The sequence below is a fragment of the Grammomys surdaster genome, unplaced genomic scaffold (genome assembly GCF_004785775.1).
Source record: "Grammomys surdaster isolate TR1022 unplaced genomic scaffold, NIH_TR_1.0 1164, whole genome shotgun sequence".
Taxonomy (NCBI): domain Eukaryota; kingdom Metazoa; phylum Chordata; class Mammalia; order Rodentia; family Muridae; genus Grammomys; species Grammomys surdaster.
In genome coordinates, this window is record NW_021605583.1 from 4,643,154 (window position 1) to 4,667,901 (window position 24,748).

The 24,748-nt window shown below is 43.0% G+C and overlaps 1 protein-coding gene and 1 pseudogene across 2 annotated transcripts; both read left to right on the forward strand.

Annotated features, from left to right (window-relative positions):
* Positions 1–454: 454 nt before the first annotated feature.
* Pafah1b2 (platelet activating factor acetylhydrolase 1b catalytic subunit 2) lies at positions 455–22,980 on the forward strand. Of its 2 annotated transcripts, none has more exons than XM_028783717.1 (6): positions 455–529; positions 8,781–8,868; positions 11,787–11,876; positions 13,193–13,309; positions 15,615–15,737; positions 19,273–22,980. In XM_028783717.1, the coding sequence occupies exons 1-6, from the start codon at positions 498–500 to the stop codon at positions 19,549–19,551; spliced, it is 729 nt and encodes a 242-aa protein (XP_028639550.1). In that variant the 5' UTR covers positions 455–497; the 3' UTR covers positions 19,552–22,980. The 2 variants fall into 2 exon arrangements, with proteins under 2 accessions (XP_028639550.1, XP_028639551.1); XM_028783718.1 differs by lacking the exon at positions 455–529 and adding an exon at positions 1,038–1,170.
* Positions 14,067–14,481, forward strand: LOC114635072 (annotated as a pseudogene).
* Positions 22,981–24,748: the final 1,768 nt, after the last annotated feature.

Sequence of the window (24,748 nt, forward strand, 5' to 3'; positions counted from 1 at the left end):
AAGCTGTTTCCCTTATCAATGTATTTCTAAACTGTTTCAATAATCCTTTACATTCCCAGACATTCTCTTGAGCAAAACACTTAAAACAGCACTTACTGAGCTCTTGCTAGTTAGTGTACCATATGTGACTGGAATATCTGCAGAAGAATTCAGGAGGTAAATAGGCAAAGGCAAAGTCATTTATTATCTTGATAAATTTATTTTGCATCTGAGATAATACGAGCAGCACATAACGGTGATTTGGAAATTTCATTTTATTATCTCGATAGTTTAGGCTCACAGGTTTCAACAACATTCTCAATCGGTTTCAGAGTCTTGAAATGCTCCGCAATTCCCTACCATGGGTTTCAATGAATCGTATCCATCATTAACGAGCCAGCCCTGGCACTGCTCCACCAAGTTTCCCTGCTAATGATGACGCAATCTCTTGCCCCTCCTCTTGGCGCTGATCCGTCCTGCACTTATCCAGCCGTTAGCATCTTCAACATTGACTCAGTATGTACTCCTCTAAACCGGATGGATTTTTAAGGTAAAGACTGGGGGTTTTGTCATTCCCCCAGTGGTATCCATCACCTTAGAGGCAGTGACCCACACTTTCTAGTATCATCATAGAAATAGAAATTCTGCTGGTAAATGTAGGGGACTGCCTCTTTTAACTTCGGGCCTATTTCTCCCCGTTCTCTGCAATCTGGTTTATCCCATCGGTGGAGGAAAGCAGGTTGAATGGCTGAGAAGGGAATGGCGTCAGCGTGAGGTCAAGCTACACTGTCTCTAAGGCCCTCTCCGGCTGGTTTCCATCATCCTATCAGGACAGGAAGGCAGTTTACAGGAAAGATGGAGGCTCAAGTTGGGCTCAAGTCGGGGAAAGAAAGGGAACAAAGTCGGCAACTTGGCAGGGACGGTTGAAAACCCGTCCGCCAAGCAAACAGCGCGGACCGTGAGGGACGGTGAGGCGCACCCGCCCGCAGCTAGCCCCGCAGCAAGGGGCGGGACTTCCGGAAGCCATTTGCCGGAGTGGCAGGGGGACCGGAAGTGGAGGCGCTGCTGGTTGGTGCTGGGGCCCGAGGAGGGGACGCGCGCCGGAACGCGGCTGTCGGGATCAAGCGAGCGACTGAAGCGCAACCCGCCGACGCCGCAGCCGCTGAGGGCCCGCACGGACCCTCTGCCTCTGTGAGTGCATCGCGGGGGCCGCGGAGCCGGGCCTTCGGCAGCGCGGGCGGGACGCGCGGGCAGGACGGTATTGTGAGGCCCGGCTCCCCTCCCCCACTCCGCCCCTCCCCCGCCGCGCCCCGCGCCGTCGCCCGGCAGGCCCTCCGGGGCCCCGCGCAGTCCCCACTGCCCTCCGGCGCCCCGGTCCCGCCCTGGCTGGCGGGCGAGCGGCCCGCGGGTCCCCTGGCCCGGCCCCCTGCCTCAGCTGTTGCCTTTTCCCTCCATCCCCGGGGTGGGACCTCTAGGCCCAAGCCTGTGACTAGGATGTGCCTTTTTTTTTTTTTTCCTTTTAACGGATCACTCTCTTTGCCCTTCTCGTCGAAAACTGTTCCCCTTCCTAGAAACTTCTCTGTTGCCTTCGCTAATACATCCCCCAAAGACCCATGTCAGGGGGTCTGAAAGGATTGTTAGAGGCTAACCTTAAAGTGTCACCCCACTTCATTCGGCGACAAGGCCGAGACGTGGGTGATTTAACTGATGGCCTACCACCAGCTAGGTAAATCTGGCAGTGGGGAGCTTTCTTGGAGGCGTGTTTCCCCTCCCTACCCCTTGGGGTCCATGTCCACTTAGCGGGTCCGAGCTTGTGGTCTGCAGGTTTGATTTACTCGTGGCAGAGTGACTCATTACCCTGCTTTCCCTAGCTCCCAGGCTGACGTTGCCTTTCATCATTTATATACGGATCTTAAGAAAACCCAAAGCTTTAAAGCCTTGGCGTCTCTGAAGAGCGTGTCTGTGGACAAAGGAAAGGGCACCGGGATGCTGAGAGCAGGTCCTAGAGTTGCATTTTCTACAGCTTTTAAGTTGGGTGGAGAGAATGGGCCAGAGGAAAAAGGTGTGGAGAAAAGAGAAAATACTTCTCTTTGCTTTGGATGGGCCTTGTGTCTGCCCATAGGTTCCTTCTCTGGGCACATTGTTCTGATTTAAAGGTTGCCTCCTTGTGGGAGAGTAGGGAGGGCATCATTGTGACTTAATTTGTTGGCATGGGCACTCGATAATAAATTATGGATGTTCTGGATCCTGAGGGGCCGCCCACCAGAGACTGAGGCCGGGTATTCTGGACGAGGCTTGCCTTCGTCTTCAGAGTAACCCTGCCAACTCTCTAAAGCAAAATGAAAAGCCTCAAGCCTTAATGGAAGCATTCTAAATCTTTTCATTCTCATTCAGAGGTCCCAGCAAGGTTCACGGTTCACACACACAATCCAGTTGAGATTGAGAGGAGTTGTCTGTTGGGATTGGCTTCCACACCACTCGTGTAGAAAGTCTGGTGCTGTGTCCTCGAGGTCTAAATTAAGTGGAGAAGATAGAAAGTTTAGGATTAGGATTGCTGCCTCTTCCTGGAGAATTTTGAAGGACAACAACATTTCCTCTGCAAAATAGTTTTTCATAGAAATGTACACAGTTGCCCGCCTTTTACCTCCCTCTTGGTAGTTTTTTTCATACCAAGCCTGCTGTTCGCTGGGTATTTGATTATTTTGACTCAGTAAGGTGAGGTGGGAAGGGTTGGGTTTTATTTTTTGTACTACTAGGGGTTGAATACTGCCACTGAGAAGTGGAGTTAAAGACAGGAGCGGTGATGTGTTGCTGGGAATCAAACCTGGGACCTCTGGAAGAGCAGTAAGTGCTCTTAACTGCTGAGCCAGCGCTCTCCAGCCCCCTCCTCATTTTATATAAACTCACTCCTTCTGAGATAGGGTTTCTCTTTGTAGCCCACACTATGTTGGAACTCACTGTGTAGACCAGGCTGTCCTCAAACTCAGAGGTCCCCTGCCTCTGCCTCGTGAGTGCTGGGACTAAAGATGTGCACCACTCTTCTGAGGGTTGCTATGCTAGGAAAATGGTTCAGGAATCCCTGTGATTCTTTTTTTTAAACTTCCATAGGATACTCTGTAGATGACTCCTGATTCATTCTTTTAAGATTGTGTTTTCTTAAAGCGTCACTTATTTTCATGTGTGTGAATGTGTTTCCTGCATGTGTGTGTGCATATCATGTGTATGCAGTGCCAACAGAGACGGGATGAAGGTGCTAGGTCCCTTGACACTGGAGTCACAGAATTGCTGTGAACCACAGTATAGGTGCTGAGCCCTGGTCCTCTACAGGAGCAGTCAATGCTTTCAACCACTGTCTTAGCTCCTCTCTCCCAAAATGTTCTGCATTTAAAATTTCGTATTATATTTGTGGGGAGGCGGCCCATACACACAGGCCATAGAAAGCACAGTGACTGAGTGTCAGACATCAGGGAACAGCTTTGTGGAGTTATGGGGGTCATTAGAGTTGTACAGCAAGTGCTTTATCTGCTGACAGCTGAGCCATCTTAACAGCCGAATTGTTGTAAAGAACACCATAGTTTATATTATCTGACTTCCAAATAAATGCATGACTACTTCCTCCCTTGCTTGCTTGCTTGCTTATTTATCTATTTATTGATCTTCCTTCCTTCCTTCCTTCCTTCCTTCCTTTCTTTCTTTCTTTCTTTCTTTTTTCTTTCTTCTCGAGACAGGGTTTCTCTGTGTATTCCTGGCTGTCCTGGAACTCACTCTGTAGACCAGGCTGGCCTTGAACTCAGAAATCTGCCTGCCTCTGTCTCCCAAGTGCTGGGATCAAAGGCATGCGCCACCACTGCCCGGCTACTTATTGGTTTTTCAAGACATGATTTCTCTGTGTAGACCTGGCTGTCTTGAAACTCAATCTGTAGACCAGTCTGGCCTTGAATGAATAAGAGATCCACCTGCCTCTTCTGCCTTCAGTGACGGAATTAAAGGAGTGTACACTAAGCTTTTTTCTTTCTTTTGTTTATTGTTTGTTTCTGTCCTCCTCCTCCTCCTCCTCTTTTTTTTTTTTTTCTTTTGGATACAGGATTTCTGTGTACAATAGCCCTAGTTGATGGCTGGTGTCAGGCTCAGAGAAATTAAAGGTGTGTGCTAACACACCTGGCTTGACTAGACCTCTGGATTGTTTCTGACCACCCCCCCTAAAAAGAAGAGACAGTAGGGGGCTGGAGAGATAGCTCAGCGGTTAAGAGAGCACTGGCTGCCCTTCTAAAGGTTCTGAGTTCAATTCCCAGCAACCACATGATGGCTCACAACCATCTACAGTGAGATCTGGTGCCCTCTTCTGGCCTGTAGTCATGCATGCAGGCAGAATGCTGTATACATAATAAACCTTTTAAAAAAAAAAAAAAGAGAAGAGACAGTAGGAGTTTATAGGTCAACTTTCCATTTCTGGGTTTTAAAAATGTTGCCAAACCGCAGGCTTCTGTGAAACAGTGGAAGTTACTTTGTATTGTAAGATGTTTGATTTGGCATAAGAGGCCAGAGGCGCCAAGTGTCTGGAGGCACCAAGTATCTTCACTCAGGTATTCTGCTTTTGTATTCATGGTTGAAGGGACTGTCAAGTCTGGAGTACTTTTTATAATCTTCTCCCAGTTATAACTGCCTTTTAACTTTAGGTACAGGAATTTCGTTCCTCTCTTTCTTCTTCCATGTCCTTTAATTTTGCCTGTAAAGAATATTGAAACATATGACTATAATATTCCACACCTGTAATCTCAGCATCTGCAAGGCAGAATAGGTACTGCAGTAAGCCAAGACAGCCAGAGCTGCACAGGGAGACCCTCAAAACAAAAATGTAAGATCTGGGATTCAGATGGAAGTACTTTGCTCAGTGTTTGGAGTGAAAATAAAAAGTAAGTGAAACAGCATGGTAAGGTAAATTTTACCACATTCATGCAGTGTCTTTCTATATAAAATAGAATTCTTTGTTCAAGAATAATAGGCTGCGAGCCAGATAGATGGCTCAGTGCTTTGCTAACCTGAGTTTGACTATAGGACTTCTGTGGCAAAGAATAGAACTGACTCCCTTCAAGTGTTCTTTGACCTCCACACACTGAATCTGCAAGAGCGAGATTTAAAAAAAAAAAAAAAAAGAGTTGAGTTTTAAAAAGAGTCAAGTGGTGGTGGCATTCACCTTTAATCCCAGCACTGGGGAGGTAGAGACAGTCGGATCTTTGAGTTTAAGGCCAGCCTGGTCTACAGAGTGAGTTCCAGGACAGACAAGGCAACACAGAGATATTCTTTTTTTTTTTTTTTTTAATAGAAATTTAAGAAGTGGTAGGCCTTGGTTTGAAATGGATTAGGGCTAGAACTAATGTTCAGTGGTACAGTGCTCACCCAGCTTATGAGGTTTTTGGGTTCAATCCTCAATGACACAAAATGGAGCAAACCGACTATCCTACAGACAATAGTAATAAACTGAATATTCCTAATTCAGTAATCTGGAATTTCTTTCCTGCTTAACAGTTTTGCAATAGAACAAATTCCTTAGATATTTTGACCAGGTAGCCCTGGCTATCCTGGAACTTGCTATGCACACCAGGCTGTCCTTGAATTGACAGATCAGCCTGTGTCAACCTCTTGACTTCTGGGGTTAAACTGACTAAATAGTAAGTTCCTAATAAGTGTTAATTGTAAATTGTTTTAGATGGGTGTTTACCTCATGGACCAGTTCAGAAAACTCATTTCTAAGAAAAGGCCCAAGATGTTAGAGTTTATACGGGCCTGTTGTCTTGAGAGTAGATTGTGTTACCAAATGCATAAAATGAATCTTTGGAATTTAAAGGGGAAGAAAAAAATCCCTACTTTTTCATTCAAAAAAGAAAAAATAGCGACAGTTGACCTTGAATTTCTGATCTTCCTGCTACTTCCTGAGTTCTAGGATTATGGACATCCACCTAGTTTGATATGATTTAATATAGTGCTAGGAATTGAACCCAGAGCTTCAGGCATGGCTAGGCAAGCCGTGCTACCAACCAGACTTTGTCCCTAACCCCTAGTTTGTTTTGTGTTTGTGTGTGTGTGTGTGTGTGTGTGTGTATGTTTCTGTGGGTGCACATATATAGTAAGTGCACTATGGAGGTCAGACATCAAACTTTGGGCGTTCCTCAGTTACTATTAACACCACAACCCTTTGGAGACAGGGTCTCAATATGTAACTCTGGCCTACCTGGCGCGTGCTGTCTAGACGTTTGTCATCAAACTGAGAGACAGATCTGCCTCTGTCTCCCAAATTCTGAGTTTAAAGGTGTGTATCACCACACCTTACAGTTTTTCTCGGCTTCATGAACCTATATGTGGTTTCTTGCTAACCAGATGTTCCAGATTAGGCTAAACTGGCTACTCTGCTGGGCAGTTAGCCCCAGTATCTGCCTGTCTTCACATCCCCAGAGCTAGGATTATTAGCATACACTGTCACACCTGACTTTTTCTTTTTTTTAAACAAGAATGTTGGTGGCTTGAATTTGAGTATCTCCACTCTCCCCAGTTTTGTCTTACTAAGTACTTTAATTACTATAAGGCTACTTGTGTGATGTTTTAGTAGCTAGTAAGTTCTAATTGTTGGCTGTAGTCAAGTTTTACTTTAAAAAAAAAAATTCATGTATATTTATTTTGCCTAAGAGTGTGTCTGTATATCTTGTTCACACTTGGTACCCAAGAAGGCCAGAAATGGCCAGGCAGTGGTGGCGCACACCTTTGATCCCAGCACTTGGGAGGCAGAGGCAGCGAATTTCTGAGTTTGAGGCCAGCCTGGTCTACAGAGTGAGTTCCAGGACAGCAAGGGCTACACAGAGAAACCCTGTCTCGGGAAAAAAAAAAAAAAAGAAGAAGGAGGAAGAGGAGGAGGAGAAGGCGGCCAGAAATGAGTGTCGGATAGCTAGGAGTTAAAGAAAGCTGCTATGTGGGTCTGGAATTGAACTAGGTCTTGTGAAAGAGCAGCCAGTGCTCTTAACCTCTGAGCCTCTCCAGCCTCTGTTTTGTTTTTTGTTTGTGTTTTTAAGATAAGGTCTCTATAAAGAGCCTTGGCTATCCTAGAACTCACTAAGTAGGCTGACCTAAGCTTGAATTCATCTAGATTGGGCTGGAGAGATGGCTCAGTGGTTAAGAGCACTGACTACTCTTCCAGAGGTCCTGAGTTCAATTCCCAGCAACCACTTGGTGGCTGACAACCATCTGTAATGGAGATCTGATGCCCTCTTCTGGTGTGTCTGAAGACAGCTACAGTGTATCCACATATATGAAATGAGTAAATCTTTAAAAATAAATAAAAGAACTCACCTAGATCTACTTGCCTCTGCCTCCATAGTGCTGAGATAAAAGATGTGTGGCATAATGCCTGGCTCTCTGTAATTTTTTAACGCATGCAAATGTATGATACGTGTGTGTGAATGCTAATGCCACTGTGCGTGCATGCGTGCGTGCGTGTGCGTGTGCGTGTGTGTGTGTAGGCAGGTAGGTAGGTAAGTAGGTAGATGATCAGAATACAGTTTTACGGAGTTGGTCCTCTCCTTCCACCAAGTGAATTCTAGAGCTCCATCTCGAGTCACCAGGCTTGCTTTCTTTCATTTGATTGGCCACTGTGGTCATTCTTTTTGTCTGTGTTTGTTTGCATGTCATTTGTGTGCAGTTGCCTGTGAAAGCTAGGAGAAGTTGTCCTACCCCTTGGAGTTGAAGTTACAGACAGTCATGGGTGTTAAAAATCCAAACTCAAGTCCTCTACAACAACAGCAAGTGTTCTTAATCACGGAGCCAACTCTCCAGTTCCCCGTGTAGTCATTTTTTAGTGTGTAGTTCTAGCACCCTAAAAGGCATGATGTAGGTTTCAAAGTTCTGTGTCTAACTTCTTCAGTAATTTGGTGCTACATCTGAAATGTAAATAAATACAATATCCAATGAAAAGAAAAGAAAAAAAAAGTAATTTGGTGCTTTCTAAACCTATGATCGTGAAAACTTAACATAGGATGGGTATGTCAGGTAAAGTGTCTATTTGGAGTAGAATTTGTACGTTTAATCTTCGTCACAAGGCAGAGGGGTAATGGAGTTAATGTTCAGATGTGATGCTTCTTTCATAAGTGATAGGAAATGTCCGACGTTTAGTGGTAATATATTTTGGAGACTTACGCACTCATGTTCTAGAATTCATCTTTGCTAAAAATCAATCCTACTTCAGTTTCTAGGCAAAATCCATAATAAAAATAGATGTTGTTTATGTTTTTTCTTTTAACCTGACAAATAGGAGCTGGAAAGATGTCACTGGTTAAGAACACCGGCTGTTTTTCCAGAGGACCCAGTTCAGTTGCCGTCATCCAAAATGGCACCTAACAGTCTTCTGTAATTCCAGTTCCAGGTTATCTGTCACTACATGTGTGTGATGCACAAACATACATACATACATACATATACACACACACACACACACACACACACACATATATATATATATATATATATATATATATATATATAAACATCTATACATAAAGTAAAACTAAATCTTTTAAAAAATAAAGTAGCCAGGCTAGATTACACCTTTAATCCCAGTACTCAGGAGGCAGAGGCAGCCTGATCTCTGATCTACATAGTAGGTTCTAAGATAGCCAGAGCTATGTAGTGAGACCCTGACTCTAAATAAATAAATAAATAAATAACAAACAAAACCAAAAAAGTAGACAAAACCTGACAGTATTTAGTACTTTAATGTTCTTGTTAATAAATGAAACGTGACAGACATTTCTTCTCAGGTATAGAATGAGCCAAGGAGACTCGAACCCAGCAGCTATTCCACATGCAGCAGAAGATATTCAAGGAGATGACAGGTGGATGTCTCAGGTAAAGGGTACTGCTTAAGGGTGACTTCAGTGGGCTGGCTCACCCCGTTTTGTGTTCATGCACAAACTAGCCTGTGTTTGCATGCATGTGGAGACCAGAGGTTTGGTGTCTTCGTCAATCAATTGCTTTTCACTTTACCTTTTTAAGAAGTGTCTGTCATTGAACCCGGAGCTCATTAATTTGGCATGACTAGCTGGTTAGTCCATTTCAGGGATCCTCCTGTCTCTGCTTCCAGTGCTGGGGCCAGGGTTTGTTTGGTTGGTTGGTTTTATATTTCATGTTTACTTTATATGTATGTATCTGTTTATGGGTGCCTAAAAATACAAAGACTACCAAGAGTTGTGTTTTGTTTTGGTCGGTTGGTTAGTTTTGGGTTTTTGATAGAGGTTTCTCTGTGTAGGCCTAGCTGTCCAGGCTTGTTTGTATGTTTTGTTTTGCATTTAGACAATAACTTCTGATACTCATGCATCTGCCTTCCAAGTGCTGAAATTACAGGCATAAAATGCCAGGGTTTGAACCCGTCGCCTCATGCATGCTAGTAGATACTCTACCAGCTGAGATTCCCAATACTGAGTGCAGTGTTTAAGAAAAAGAAATAACCTATAGACCTATCCCAGAAACTATATTGGAAAACTGTTGCCTAGTTATGCAATGGTTTGAGGCCAGCCTTCTCCATATAGTTTAGTTCCAGGGCAGCTACAAGAACAAAAAAGTAGCCGGGCGGTGGTGGCGCACGCCTTTAATCCCAGCACATGGGAGGCAGAAGCAGGTGGATTTCTGAGTTCGAGAGTTCGAGGCCAGCCTGGTCTACAAGTCTCGAAAAACCAAAAAAAAAAAAAAACAAACCTCAACTAGAACCCAAAGTCTATCTCTGAAACACATGTCCACATGTCCAGCCCCAGCCCTACTTAGTGGCTTTTTTGTCTTAAGTCAGGATCTAACTATGTAGCCCAGGCTGGACTTGAACTCTTGGTAGTCCTGCCCCAATCTACTGAGGTTTAGGTAGCATGTGCTATCACATTTGGTTAAGAAACTACTTTTTTGTTCTTTTTGTTTTGTTTTTTTGTTTTTTTGAGACAGGATTTCTCTGTGTACCCCTGGCTGTCCTGGAACTCACTCTGTAGACCAGGCTGGCCTCGAACTCAGAAATCTGCCTGCCTCTGCCTCCCAAGTGCTGGGATCAAAGGCGTGCGCCACCACCGCCTGGCTCTAGTTGAATTCTATTCCCAGCACTACAGAACCAGCAAAGCCACACTGATAAGTAGATACTGTTTCAGCTGGGCATGTGGGTTGTCCTTCTAGTTCTGGTTACTTGGCAGACTGATGCAGAAGGATCACTTGAGGCCACCAGTTTGAAGTCAGCTCAGGCAACTTAATTGAAAGGAGGGAGAAGGAAGGAAAGTCAGGCATGCCACTACGGGTTACTTCTGCTTATAAACGTGTGTTAGACTGAAAAGGCCTGATCTCTAAACAGTATAACATTTGGATAGTACAGCTTTGTTCAAAGTATGTACTATATCTGAAAGCTGCCAGTGCTACCTCAAGAAGCTGAGAAGGAAAAAAAAAAGACTCAGATCTTAATTAGATCCTGGTTCAAAGATAAATTTAATACTTAACCCTTAGAGAATCTGAAAAGACTGACTATGGACTGGATGTTAGATATAAATAGAACTATTTTTTATTTTCTTAGTATGGTTTCATAAGAGAACATCCTAACTTGTAAATGTTTGCTGAAAGACTTAGAGCTAGAGTCATGGGTAGTGTGAGTCTGGAGAGGTGGCTCAGCCGTTAAGAACATTTGCTACTTAATTATGAGGAGCAGAGTTCAGATCCAGCACACAGTTGGGTGGTTCACAAAACCCCTGAATCTCCAGCTTCAAGGTTAGGATGCCCTCTTGTGGCTCCCTCATTCACTCTCATAAACTCACAAGCACATGTAGACCTAAAGTAAAATAAGAGAGAGAGAGAAAAAAAAAAAATTAGCACACACCTGTCTTCCCTGCACACTTGGGAGATAGAGGCAGAAGGATACTGAAGTTGAAGGCTAGCCTAGGGTATTCAAGACAGTTAAAACAATAAATGACTGGTTGCTACAGTGTTCATGGAGAGGTATGTGGATCTGGTGAGTTGGAAACCCTCTTGTTCTATATCTTGACTTGTAGGCCAGTCAGGACCAAATAGTGAGACCTGTCTCAAAAACAACAGCAAAAAATTAAGTAGTGTAACAACTACATAGCTGTACAAAGGAAGCAAATATAGAAAATGTCATGATAGAGGTTTGCATCAGTGTGGTTGCGTAGGTCTGTATTTTCAGCACAGACACCGGGAGGAGGATTGCTGCAGGTTTTGAGGTCAGCCTGGTCTACTCAACAAGTTCCTGCCAGTGAGACCCTGTCTTGAAAGGTTTCTTGGGGGAGGAAGGTAGGTCTCAATGGGCAGCTTACAAGAATTGGTCCTCTCCTCCTACCGTTTGTGTTCTAGGATTCAAACTCAGGTGTGCCTGTAAGAATCTTTGCCTAATACTAGGTTGTCTTGATGCCCCCAAAACGTTTCTTTTTTTAATTATTTGAAGAAAAGATAGGGTGCTTGTGGTAGTTGTTGTTTTAATAATATTTGTGATATTCTGGATCTGTTAGACTGTCTTGTGAATATCTTGACTCTAATAGAATGATCAGTATGATAAAGGTAGAAATTAATTTGCAGTCAGCTACAGAAAAAGAATAAGCTTTAAACTAAAAGGCATGGATGGTTTGGTTAGTTTTCTTTTTGCTTGTTTTACAGTCTTGGGGATGGATCTCTGGGCCTTGTACAAAACGAATGTTTTATAGTACCTGGTCAGATAGCTATTCTTCTTAGGCCAACAAATTGCAAAAGGAAAGAAATACTAATTTCTTGTTTTTCTTTCTTCTTTAAACCAGCATAATAGGTTTGTTCTGGATTGTAAAGACAAAGAGCCGGATGTGCTGTTTGTGGGAGACTCCATGGTACAGTTAATGCAGCAGTACGAGGTAAAGCAGAGCGCTCTTGGCTGCTCCTCTCTGTCCACTGATAGATAGCCTACAGCCTTTGATTCTGAGCTGCCTTCGTAGGTTTAGGAGTCAGAAAGTGCCAGCTACACGGGAAGCAGATCCACTTAGTGGGATGCTCTGTGCAGTCTGTTTGTAAGGAAACTCTTTTTTGCTCTGATTTTCAAGAAGTTTGCTGTATTAGCCTGGTGATGATGTCCAGTTCTTCCTTCTGTTTGTTTTGCCCTTTTCATGATTCTCACTAATCCGTGTTCTTCCACTTCCTAACTTACTGTATATTTTTATAATGGGCTTTTTCCCTTTTTTTTTCTTTCTCTTTTTCTTTTCCTTTTCTTTCTTTTTCTTTTTTGGTTTTTCGAGACAGGGTTTCTGTGTGTAGCCCTGGCTGTCCTGGAACTCACTCTGTAGACCAGGCTGGCCTCGAACTCAGAAATCCGCCTACCTCTGCCTCCCAAGTGCTGGGATTAAAGGCGTGCGCCACCACCGCTCGGCCTTTTTCTTTTCTTTTTTACAGTTATGCATTCTTCTGAAGGAAACTTAAAAAGAAAATTCAGCTTTATTTCTTTTTGGTTTCTTCATTTTTGTTTTTTTGTTTTGTTTTTTTTTTGTTTTTTTTTTTGTTTTTTTGTTTGTTTGTTTGTTTTTTTTGGTTTTTTGTTTGTTTGTTTGTTTTGGTTTTTTTGGTTTTTCGAGACAGGGTTTCTCTGTGTAGCCCTGGCTGTCCTGGAACTCACTCTGTAGACCAGGCTGACCTCGAACTCAGAAATCTGCCTGGCTCTGCCTCCCAAGTGCTGGGATCAAAGGCGTGCGCCATCACCGCCCGGCCTATTTTTTTTTTTTTTTTTTTTTAAATAGTTGAGTTCATGAGATGTTTATTGAGCCAACAGCTTGATTTGATGGCAGAGTTGGTATCTGTTAGTGGACATTAGAATGTGCTGTGCAGGTTTCTGAGTTGAGACTCGGTGCTGCAGTAAGCACGGTAGACTTTCCAAGCCCTTTAAGTGAATGACATATTGTTTTCAGTGCTCACATGTAAATAAAGAATATGGAAAATTAGCTGGGAATGGTGGCACACACCTTTAATCCCAGCATTTGAGAAGTAGAGGCAGGCAAATTTCTGAGTTTGAGGGTTAGCCTGGTCTACAAAGTGAGTTCCAGGATAGCCAGGGCTATACAGAGAAACCGTTTCAAAAACAACAACAAAAATGTTAGTTTTTGTTATTAAATCACATTGCAAGTGAAGAATTTCCAGTGATTTTGTTTTGTTTGTTTAACTAAATCAAGTGTTTTGTTTTTAGATATGGCGGGAGCTGTTTTCCCCACTTCATGCTCTTAATTTTGGAATTGGGGGAGACACGACACGACACGTTTTATGGAGACTAAAGAACGGAGAGCTGGAGAACATTAAGCCTAAGGTGATGAAACTGACTTTGAAAAGAATATAACTTACCTTGAGTCTTTCAGATGCCATTGTCTGACGTGTGAGATATTGCTTCTTTAAAGGCCTGGTTCATGATTTGGCCCTTTGCTTCGTGCTTGTTTACAGAAAACATCATTGCTTAGGAACAGTCTGAGGCATGGACTTAAAGAGAGACCCAGTCTGTTGTTTGGCTGGTTGGATTGTGATTATTCTGAGTGTCTGTAGGTCTGTGGACTGTGGGCCTGGGCCGTACAGTGGGGAGCAGAGCCATGACTCATTTCAGGAAATGCTGAGCATATAAACAAGTATGCAACCAAATAGTATCTCTGAGTTCTTCAGAAGAAAGTATGGGACAGATGTGAACAAACATCTGTAATAACTTTCACATTATGAACATCTGTAGTTGATGCGCTGCGTATAATTCTTTCAACCCCTAAAGAGAAAGAAAACAAGAAACAAAGGAGCGTCACTAATGGCAGTTGCTTTCACTGGGGATGGTGGCCCATGCCTTTAAATACAGGCAGAGAAAACATTGTGAAAACTCCATCCAGCTCTGTCCCAGGGACTCCTTCCTTGAGTGCTCTGTGAATTTATATCACAGGCTTTGCACTCCTGGGTATGCACTATTGCAGTGTGTTTCCAACCAGGGAAAAGTCTTCCTGTGATAGGAAGCAGTTTCTTAAATCCCTCTTTAAGATATGTGTTTGTGATGGGTCCTTCCTGTAGCACCTCTCTCTCGGACCCGTGGCAAGATGGGCAAGTTGATCAGGTGTTGTGGTCTCCCTACTGCGCGGAAGCTCTGCAGTCACCCAGTCACCCACGGGACATGGCATAATAAACAGTACAAGAAAGCCCTGAAGGCCAATCCATTTGGGGGTGCCTCCCATGCAAAGGGAATTGTGCTGGAAAAAGTAGGGGTTGAAGCCAAACTCTGCTTGCAGGAAGTGTGTCAGGGCGCAGCTCATTAAAAACGGCAGAAGATCACAGCTTGCGTGCCCAGTGATGGCTGCTTGATCTTCATTGAGGAAAATGATGAAGTTCTGGTTGCTGGATTTGGTCGGAAAGGTCATGCTGTAGGTGGTATTCCTGGAGTCCGCTCAAGGGGGCTAAAGGAGCCAGTGTGTCTCTTTGGCTCTATACAAAAGCAAGAAGGAAAAACCAAGATAGTAAAATTTGACAGTGGAAATACAGTAATTTTCATATTCTGAAAAAAAAAAAGATACATGTTTGCTAGAAAGGTTTCATTCATATTCACTGGAGTTCACTGTTCTTTTTTGTGTAGTTGGTGGATTTTGTGAGATTAATCTTTCTTGTTTCTTCTTGGCATAATTTTGTCACCTTTTTAAAAATTATTTTATTGAGTACACTGTACCTGTCTTCAGACACACCAGAAGAGGGGAATGGATCCCATTACAGATGGTTGTGAGCCACCATGTGGTTGCTGGGAATTGAACTCAGGACCTCTGGAAGAACAGTCAGTGCTCTTAACCACTGAGCCATCTCTCCAGCCCTTTTTTTTGTTTGCTTGCTTTTTGTTTTTTCAAGACAGGGTTTCTCTGGGCGGCATTGGCTGTCCTGGAACTCTCTTTGTAGACCAGGCTGGCCTTGAACTCACAAAGATCCACCTGCCTCTGCCTCCAGCTTCCAAGTGCTGGGATTAAAGGTATGCACCACCACCACCACCTGGCTAATTTTGGTACTTAAATACTAATTTGCTCATAATTTATCTTCAAACATAATATTAGGCATAAGCCATTGTTTTTTATTTCTAGAAATTTGGTTCCATTTATTCCTGTGTATGCATGCATGTGCCACGGTGCATAAGTAGGAGTCAGAGTGCACCTTGTAGACATAGGTGTTATCTTTCGCCGTGCAGGTTTGGATATTGAACTCTGGCATAGTGTCAGGAGCTTTACCCACCGAGCCATAGCCCTTGTGTTTTCAGTTTCCCGGTTGAACTTCCCCAGCATCATCTGGGGAGCCCATTTTAACATTTTCTTAAAAGGTTTTTTTACATTTTTATTTGTTTTGCTTATGTCTTCGCATGCACATGTATAAGTGCACACACTGTGACCGCTGTAGAGGTCAGAGGACACTTGTGGGAGTTGATTCCTTTCTTCCAGCATGTAGCCCAAGGGATTGAACTTTATGCTTTCTGACAAGTGCACTTACCTGTTGACCTTCCCCATTTCTCACCTTCTCCATTTCTCTGATTTTTTTTTAAAATAAGCTTTTTATTTAAATGTCTTAATATTCTCTTGGTCTTTTATCTTCCCCTCTTTTTTCTTTCTTCATTATAGGTCATTGTTGTCTGGGTAGGAACAAACAACCATGAAAATACAGCAGAAGAAGTAGCAGGTGGGATTGAAGCTATTGTACAACTTATAAACACGCGGCAGCCACAGGCCAAGATCATTGTACTGGTGAGTAGTCCTGTTGGGTAGAGATTTGTCATATCTTTAGATTCACTCAGAAATCTTTTTTAAAAGGTTATCACTCATCAATATGGAGCCTTTAAGTGGAAGCAGTTTCTGATAGTTGTTTGTAAGCAGGATGGTTCGGAGGAAAAGTTATGGAGGAATGTGTGTGCAATACTAGTAGTTTGGCTTTGTCTTGTAGATGCTGAAGAGCCGGATCTTGAGGTGTGTCTCTTTGTCTGCCTGTCTGTCTGTCTGTCTGTCTGTAGATAACCTATAATTATCAGGACTCACTGGATGGACAGTGGTGGTGCAATCCTTTAATCCCAGCATTCAGGACGTAGAAACAGAGGCGGGCAGTTCTCTTTAAGTTCTAGGCCAGCCTGGTCTATAGAGCAAGTTCCAGGACATCAAGGGCTACATAAAGAAGCCCTGTCTCCAACTCCATCCCTGCAGCCAGGGGAAAGAAAAAAAAAAAAAGAATTAGTTCTCTTCTACCACTATGTAGGCGCCAGCAGTCAAACTTGGGTCATTGGACTTGGTGACAGCTTTTACCTGCTGAGTTATCTTGCCAGTTTCAGATCTTAGTTTTGATTTCATGGCATTTAATTTAATTGTTGCTGTAGCTGTTGCATTATGTGCCTTATTCTAGACTGGTGTGTTGTGACTGAGTTTAGCTTTGAAGAAGCTTCTTGGGCAATGTTGATGTATGAACAGTACAGGATAAATCCTCCATTAGATACTCTTGGTTTTAAAGTGGATCTTAAGGAGCTGAGGGCATATAACTCAGTGGTAGAATATTTGCATAGTATGTGTATGACCCTAGATTTGTTTCTCAGCACCATAAATAAATAAACCAGATTTAATAGAGATATTGATTATGGTCTTTTTTTTTAAAGATTTATTTTTTTATTTATATGAGTACACTGCAACTGTCTTGAGACACATACTAGAAGAGGGCATCTGATCCCATTACGGATGGTTGTGAGCCACCATGTGGTTTCTGGGAATTGAACTCAGGACCTCTGGAAGAGCAGTCAGTGCTCTTAACCACTGAGCCATCTCTCCAGCTGGATTATGGTCTTAATAATACTGAAACATGAAACACTACAAGTAACAGATCTGATAGGGAAGTGCATATTCCTGGCTAGCTGACCCATAAGCTTCCAGGAATTCTGTCTCTACCTCCCATCTCAGAAGAGGAGTGCTGACATTGTAGCTGCCTCTGCTGGGCCTAGCTTTTCATGGATTCTGGGCAGCGTGGGCACTCATTCATGGGCAGTGAGCACTTTACCCATTGAGCAATCTCTGTGGCCAGAAATTTAATGTCTTATTTTAGAAACAATTTAAAATCAAAGGGAGTGGGAGAATCAAACAGCATACCTTGGTACTTTTAGTAAGGAAAAATGTTATGCAAATACTTTTTTTTGTAATTAGTTATTTTGTATGTGCTGTACAAACTTCTGCTGTGGTATGTATAAGGAGGTCAAAGGACAACTTAAGGGAGTTCATTTTTCTTCTACCACGTGGTTTCTGGCGATTGAAGTTAGATCATCAGGTTTTGTCTTTTCCCATTGAGCCATTTCAATGGCTTTATTTCTTTCTCATTCTTCTTTCTAAATCTCAATAGACATGTTAGTTACCCTGATCGTGAGAAATACTCATTCTGCCATTCTGTATGATTTGAGAGCTGGAACAAAGTGTATGATCATTGGTAATTGGTCATCTTTCTTTCCTGTTTACTCCTTCTGTCTCAACCAGACTTTGCTGTGTTAGCATTTTTAGCATGTGAAATACTAGATACAGAGCCCTCAAGCTCTCAACTTGTTTTTGTTTTGTTGTTGTTTTGTTTTTGAGACATGGTCTTCTGTAGCCAAAAGCTGGCATCAGACTCAATATATAGCTCAAGGTGACATTAGCCTCCAACTGTGAGGAATACAAACATGTGCAGTCACTCAGTTTACACTTAACAGTAATGAACTTGGTTTTAGGACTGACCTAAAGCACCTTCATCATTTGAAACGTTTTAGCATAACAGGTATGGAGGGGGATGAACCAGTGTAACACACCGAGAATTCTCTGTGGCTTTTGGAGAAGTATAACATCATAAACAACTTGGCACCCACAGCTCCCATACACTGCTGAGAGAAGGAGAGTAGATGTGTGTAAGACTGCTTTTGTAAAGCGTGATTCACAGTAAAGGTCGGCACTGTAGCTCATGGTGGAGCTCTTGCCTTGCATTCACGAGGCCCGGGTTCATTCCCCAGTACTACCAAAATAAGTGAGGAAAAATTAAGTACCCACAATAGATCTGTCCTTGAAAGGAAACACCTTACGTACCCTGTAGGAGAAATTAGGGACCCAATTTTAAGCTTCCTTGTGTGCCATCACTAGGTATCAGCCAGCTACAAGGATGGCAGTGTCTGGCAGTACACTTCTGTAATGGAACCAGTTATCTGTTGAAGACGACTTTTAGTTTGCATTGATAAAATCTTGCTCTAGACATGTGATATTTCTCTTTATCATAGTAGAAAGGCAGATATCTGATTTGTTTGAAAATTGTATTAGATCATTAATATACAAGTTAAAATTAATTTAGGATATATTTATCTTACCAGGTGTGTAATTTATTAATTTAAGTATTTCATTAAGACAGCTTTACAGCTGTGATTCGACTTCTCTCTCTCCTTCCTCCCTCTCCCCTCTACCCCACTTTTTCTTTTCTTTTTGACACAGGGTTTCTCTGTGTAGCCCTGGCTGACCTGGAACTCACTCTGTAGACCAGGCTGGCCTCGAAATTACAAGAGTTTGCTGCCTCTGCAATGCTGGGATTATAGGCATGTGCCACCAATGCCTTCAGTTCTCTTTCTCATAATGTATTATAGTATAGCTTTTTCTGACATTAACAGAAAGAATAGAGAGAGAGAAATTGAGGCCTATAGAGAAAGAATTGAAAAGAGGACATGCTGGTTTGGGGAGGACCAGTGGGAGATATTTTTAGTAACTGGGATGAATGGCAGCCGTAAGTTCCTGAGCAGAGTCTATGTGTATTATCACTGTGAAGAAGATGAGGAGGAAGTGGCTGTGGCTCAGTTGATTGAGTGCTTGCTTGGCATGCTGTGAAGCCCCGGGTTCCATCCCTAGTACCACATAAACCAGATGTGATGATACATACCTATAATCCTTAGCGTGTAGTGAGTTTGAGGCCAGCCTAGGATTCATGAGACCTTGTCTCAGAAAACAAAGGTTGGTTAGAGAAATCTTTAGACTGTAAGTATTTAGTGATCCTGTAATAAATCTGAAGTGTGAGATGAGAGACCTGGGATGTTGGAATGACAGTTGATAGGAACTGTGGACAAGAAGAGGATACACGGCTTTAGGGGATCCTGACGGGCTCTGGGGCATTTGGTCTCTCGGTAGAAGTCCAGAGGACTTCGGAAGCTCTAAAAACGCTCTTGGCTAATGTGATACTGGACGTCGTAAGTTAGTAAGGAAGAACACGTAACCCTCTCTGTTAATGCTCTTCTGTGCTCTGCCCCAGGGTCTGTTACCTCGAGGTGAGAAGCCCAACCCTTTAAGACAAAAGAATGCCAAGGTGAACCAGCTTCTCAAGGTTTCCCTGCCAAGGCTTGCCAATGTGCAACTCCTGGATATAGATGGGGGCTTCGTGCACTCGGACGGTGCCATCTCCTGCCACGACATGTTTGATTTTCTTCATCTCACTGGAGGGGGCTATGCAAAGATCTGCAAACCCCTCCATGAACTGATCATGCAGTTGCTGGAGGAAACACCAGAGGAGAAGCAAACCACCATTGCTTGACTGGCCCCATCAGTGTTAACAGCATCCCAGCTTCCTCAGCTCAGTTAGACCACTGGCACTACAGAATCCTTTCTTAAGGCACTTTGCATTGTACAATGTTCCTGGATGCTTGTATGTTTGAAGGGGAGGAGGGATTTAAATTGGTCCTGTATATAAAGGTTTGTTTGAGAGACGAGAAAAATTAGCCAAGGAAGATTCATTTGAAACTAGAAGGGGACTTTTTAGTTGTTTATGACACATTTGTAGGATTATCACTGTTTTTCCTAGGACAACATCAAGCAAGAGTCCAATATGAAGAGTCTGTTCTTGGCCCTTTTTTCTGTGGATTATGTCATGTGTGATAATTATCACATCTACTTGGCTTTAAACTTATTTTTGGTCCAATTTTAAGGTTCATAAGTTAGTATGTTGTGTTATTTTGTTTGATTCATGTATCCTCAGTATTTTTATTAACATATAGCATCAGATTAAACATGCTTGTCACTCCAATATGGGAGATGCTATAGTTACCAGTGAGTTTGTTCCTCTCAATCTTAAGCAGTGAAAACACGGTCTGGGGACTGTGGGATACTGTTTTTATTGCTGCTGATTATCATGTCTGTAACAGACCCGTGCATGCAGCCTTTCCTCCGCTCCCCTTCGTCTCCTCACAGGTGGGTTATTTACATTGCAAACTTTTAACTCATTTTTGATCTAGGACTTGCACTGCCGTCAGGACGATCTTACTAATGTATAACTCATTCTGTGTGCTGTTCTGTGATGTAGGGTCTGTGTAATGTTAATCATCCAGAGTTCTGCGTGTCACCCCCCAACCTGTTGTTTTCCTTTGTTTTGGGTGTAGGAGGTCAGGGGTGGGGGGGGTCAGAATTGTTTCCCATTCCATAATGCCTGATGTTATTTCAAGTTTTATATTATCTTAAGGTGTATATGTTTGTTTTCGTTTTATATATATTATATATAAATAGATATATTTTACAGTACTGGAATCCAACCCAGGGCCCTGCACATACTAAGCAAGTGCTCTGCCATTGAGGTAATCTCTAGACATGTTTGTTTGCTTGTTTGTTTGTTTGTTTAATTGGTTTAATTCTTAAATTCTATCAGTAAAAAAAAAAAATGTTTTTTTTTCCATGGGAAACAATGAAAGCTGCTCTCACAATAGATGTGCTATCTTTATCAATTTTTTTCCTTTTTTGTTTGTTTTTCGAGACAGGGTTTCTCTGTATAGTCCTGGCTGTCCTGAAGCTCTGTAGACCAGGCTGGCCTCGAACTCAGAGATCACTTGCCTCTGCCTCCCAAGCGCTGGAATTAAAGGTGTGCACCACCACACCTGGCTTTAGATGCGCTATCTTTATTCTGCCATTTTAGTAAAGATAGACTAGGTTCCTTTTTTGGTCTTTGAGACAGGGTCTCATGGTATAGCTCTGCCTAGCCTGGAATTTGCTGTGTAGACCAGGCTAGTATTGAACTCACAGAGATCCCCCTGCCTCTGGACTCCTGAGGACTGAGAGTAAAAGCATGTACCACCATGGAGATGGCTCAGTGATTTTTTTAAGATTCCTTATATAATTTAGTGTCTTCATCGAGATTTCAAGAGAGCTCTTTACATTCCTGCTGGTTTGCTTGAACTACACAAACTGCCACTTGAGAGAACAATAGATTATCAATCATCAGTATGCCAATGGACCCGTATAAACTGATCTACAACCATTTTCACTGGACCAGGTTGGGGATTGAAGTAATTCATTAAATGTGCTCTGCAGTGATTTTGTTTAATGGTCACACTCAGTAGCTATGATCTGGGCTTTATGTTCTGCTTACAGAGCAGCCATCAGGGCTGTTAGAGGAACTGTTGTTGGTTCGTGCTGAGACCTACACTTGACTGAGAACGATAGAAGTTGAGGTTTTTCTTCCTGGTGAGCATCTGTGTAGGAATTTAATGCATAGTGTTGTGAATGTATCATGTCTTCATTAGCAACAGGAAGATACACATGGTGTTTACTAAAATTGTTTACTACAGTAAAATTCCCTTTTATTTTTTTAGTAGCCCAAGTTCTGGAGTTTTTCAAGACAGATTGTTTTCTGAACCGTGGTATAACTTTAGGAAGGAGAGTTAATTAAGCCAGAATTTTGTGTGTAAAAAGAACATGTTCTCCCCGGGTGTCTCTGTGTTCCTCGGAGAGTGGGAGTATGGTCCAAATGAATCCATTAGGTCACTGCTGCAGCATGCACTCGTAGTTCCTCTTGACCAATGATGAACTAGTCCCATGAGCTGGCTTTCAGCTCCCGCATATGTGTATAAACCTCAGATGTGACTACATTTTATACCTACCCGAGCCCTTCAAGCAATAGTATTTGAACCACTAGCCTTTTAAATAAAACTCTCGTCCTATTGCTAAGGTGCAGCTACGGAGTCTGCTGTCATTCCTTGCCAGGTTTGTTTGTGCTGTTTTAGGGGGAAAATTGTTGATCATTTTTTCTTTGGTTGGTATCCCAGATTGCTTCAGTGACAGAACTGGTTAGTCTCTGTGTCTTTTTTTTTTTTTTTTTTTTTAAGATGTGAGCAGAACTTTCTCATTGGTTAAGGGGCCAGACAACCAACATAGATACTGACTGCTTTGTTCCTTTTTCTTGGTAGGTGGGGTGGTGATTTTCTTAGGCAGAGGCTACAGGTGCCCTGGCTGCCCTTGAACTTTTGGTGATCCTCCTGGCTCTTGTCTCCCCAGTCCTGGAATTACAGGCTTATTCCACCAAGCTTGATTTGTTCTGTTCCTTTCCCAACATTTTTTTCTCTTGAGACAGGGTCTCTGAAGTAGTGCAATCTGGTAGCCGTGAGTGACCTTGAACTCAGTCCTTCTACTTCTACCTTCCGAGTGTTGAAGTCATGGCTCTACTCTGGCAGGTTGGAGATGCCCTAGATTGTACATTACCATTGGCCACCGTGTCAGGTCTGCTAGGTCTCTTGAGGACATCTATCCAATCCTGATACTTCTGTCAAAAGCCTACACCCAGTAAATAAGTCTTGACTAGTGAACTCATGCCCTGTTCTTAAGAATTACAACTCATTGTTTAAAAAAAAAAAAAAAGTCCCAATTTCTGTTTGCATTTTCAACCTAACCTCTTAACAGCTGTATGCTCCGCCTGAGATGTGTCTGTGCTAAGGTGTGTGAATATTGCCAGTTTTCTATTTATTACAGTGATGAAGAAACCAGAGATTGGGAAAGGGGAGCATGGCCAGCTCCTGACTCTGAGCAATTTGTGTGGGAGCGATGAGTGGGCTTGCCAGTGGTCGTGTTCTTTAGGACCACTTCAGCAGGCTGACTGAACCTCCCCAGGGGAGCTTGTGACTATGCTTTGGCAAGGGCTTCTTGACTAGAATCCATTCTGTTCAGTGCTCATTTCATATAAAAGTCAACATTTCACTGCAAACTTCCTGATGTCTTTCTGTTTCTTTTTATGGTAGTTTAGATTCCAATGGAAAAAGCAGGGGTGGGTTTTCCTACCTTATTAACATAATGGATTCTTCGCTCATCTTATGTCCCAAGGAACTGAATGTACCAAATTGATTCCTTCACTTCTCACAGGGTAGGGCACTACATCGGGTGAGTAGTTATAAGTAACCCTGAGTAGGTACATGAGAGAATGTTGTAGGCTGGTCACAATCTCTTTATATAGCCTACCTGGCCTGGAACTCAGAGATCTGTTTGCCCCACCTCTTAAATGCTGAGACAAAAGGTGTGCCCTACCATACCTGGCCTTACGGATAACTAATAAACCATAAGCCAATCTTCTTTTTTTTTTTTTTTTCAAGACAGGGTTTCTCTGTGTACCCCTGGCTGTCCTGGAACTCACTCTGTAGACCAGGCTGGCCTCGAACTCAGAAATCCGCCTGCCTCTGCCTCCCAAGTGCTGGGATTAAAGGCGTGATAAGCCAATCTTCTGACCCCAGTTTTTTTTAAGTTGAGTGTTTCGAATTTATTCACAGAACGGCCCATGTGGCATTATTTCTTTATTCTTCACACTAACAGTCACTGTGGTTTTACTGCTTGGGACAGTATCTCCTGTTACCTGCAGCTTACACTTAGATGATTTGCTGTTCTGGGTTCCTGTGCCTTCTAGGGAGAAATACCTTCCTTGGTGTTCTGTGTGATATAGCCCCATATAGCTGTTGGTTAGGAAGCTTAGAAATCCAAGACAGCCAGGAGTGTACAGAGAAACCTTGGCTTAGAAAACAAACAAAAGCGGGGCGGTGGTGGCGCACGCCTTTAATCCCAGCACTTGGGAGGCAGAGGCAGGCGGATTTCTGAGTTCGAGGCCACCCTGGTCTACAGAGTGAGTTCCAGGACAGCCAGGGCTACACAGAGAAACCCTGTCTCGAAAAACAAACAAACAAACAAAAAACAAAACAAAAGAGGCTCAGAAATTGAATATTACATCCTTTCCAAGGTCATCCTGACTTAAATAGTTGAGCCTAGCTTTGAGCCAGTTCTACCTGACCTCCTGCCTGTGTGCCACTCATTGCTCTAGATTCTGGGGGTCTAGTTGCCTCAGGTGAGGATGCTAGGATAGATGTGCCTTCCTTCCTGGGTGAGGGGCAGTTGCTTTGGTCTTTCCACTGCTATAGTGTCTCCCTTTCAGTCCTAGCTTTTGTGTGGCCATAAAAATAGATTTACTGCTGGGCGGTGGTGGCGCACGCCTTTAATCCCAGCACTTGGGAGGCGGAGGCAGGCGGATTTCTGAGTTCAAGGGCAGCCTGGTCTACAGAGTGAGTTCCAGGACAGCTAGGGGTGCACAGAGAAACCCTGTCTCGAAAAACAACAACAAAAAACAGATTTACTTACAGTGCCTTGTCTGGCCAGCTGACTTCCCACTTCAACCAGCACTAAAATTAAAACATTATGGAACAAAAATGTGTGCTGCTATACCTATGGGGTTTCGGAGACTCCAGAGCTCTGTGTTGGTATATCAATAAAGTCAGAAGATGCTCCGTAGTTAAATTTAAAATCTAGAGGGAAGGTGGAGGTTTACATGTAGTCCAAATAGAATTCTCTGCATAGCTAGTCCTTTTAATATCCAAAAAGATGATTTGTTGGTGTTCTGGGCATGTAGCTCGGGCTGGCCTGGAATTCCTGGTATAGCTAATGATGGTCTTGAGCTCATCCTCCTGCTTCCAGTTCCCAAGTGCTGAGAGTACAGT

What these genes read in the sequence shown, in the direction of transcription:
- Pafah1b2 (XM_028783717.1), top strand. Translation starts at nt 498, where the DNA reads ATGTACTCCTCTAAACCGGATGGATTTTTAAG. An exon ending in TGGAGAACATTAAGCCTAAG is followed by an intron (nt 13,310 to 15,614) that starts GTGATGAAACTG and finishes TCTTCATTATAG; the next exon opens with GTCATTGTTGTCTGGGTAGG. An exon ending in AGGCCAAGATCATTGTACTG is followed by an intron (nt 15,738 to 19,272) that starts GTGAGTAGTCCT and finishes GCTCTGCCCCAG; the next exon opens with GGTCTGTTACCTCGAGGTGA.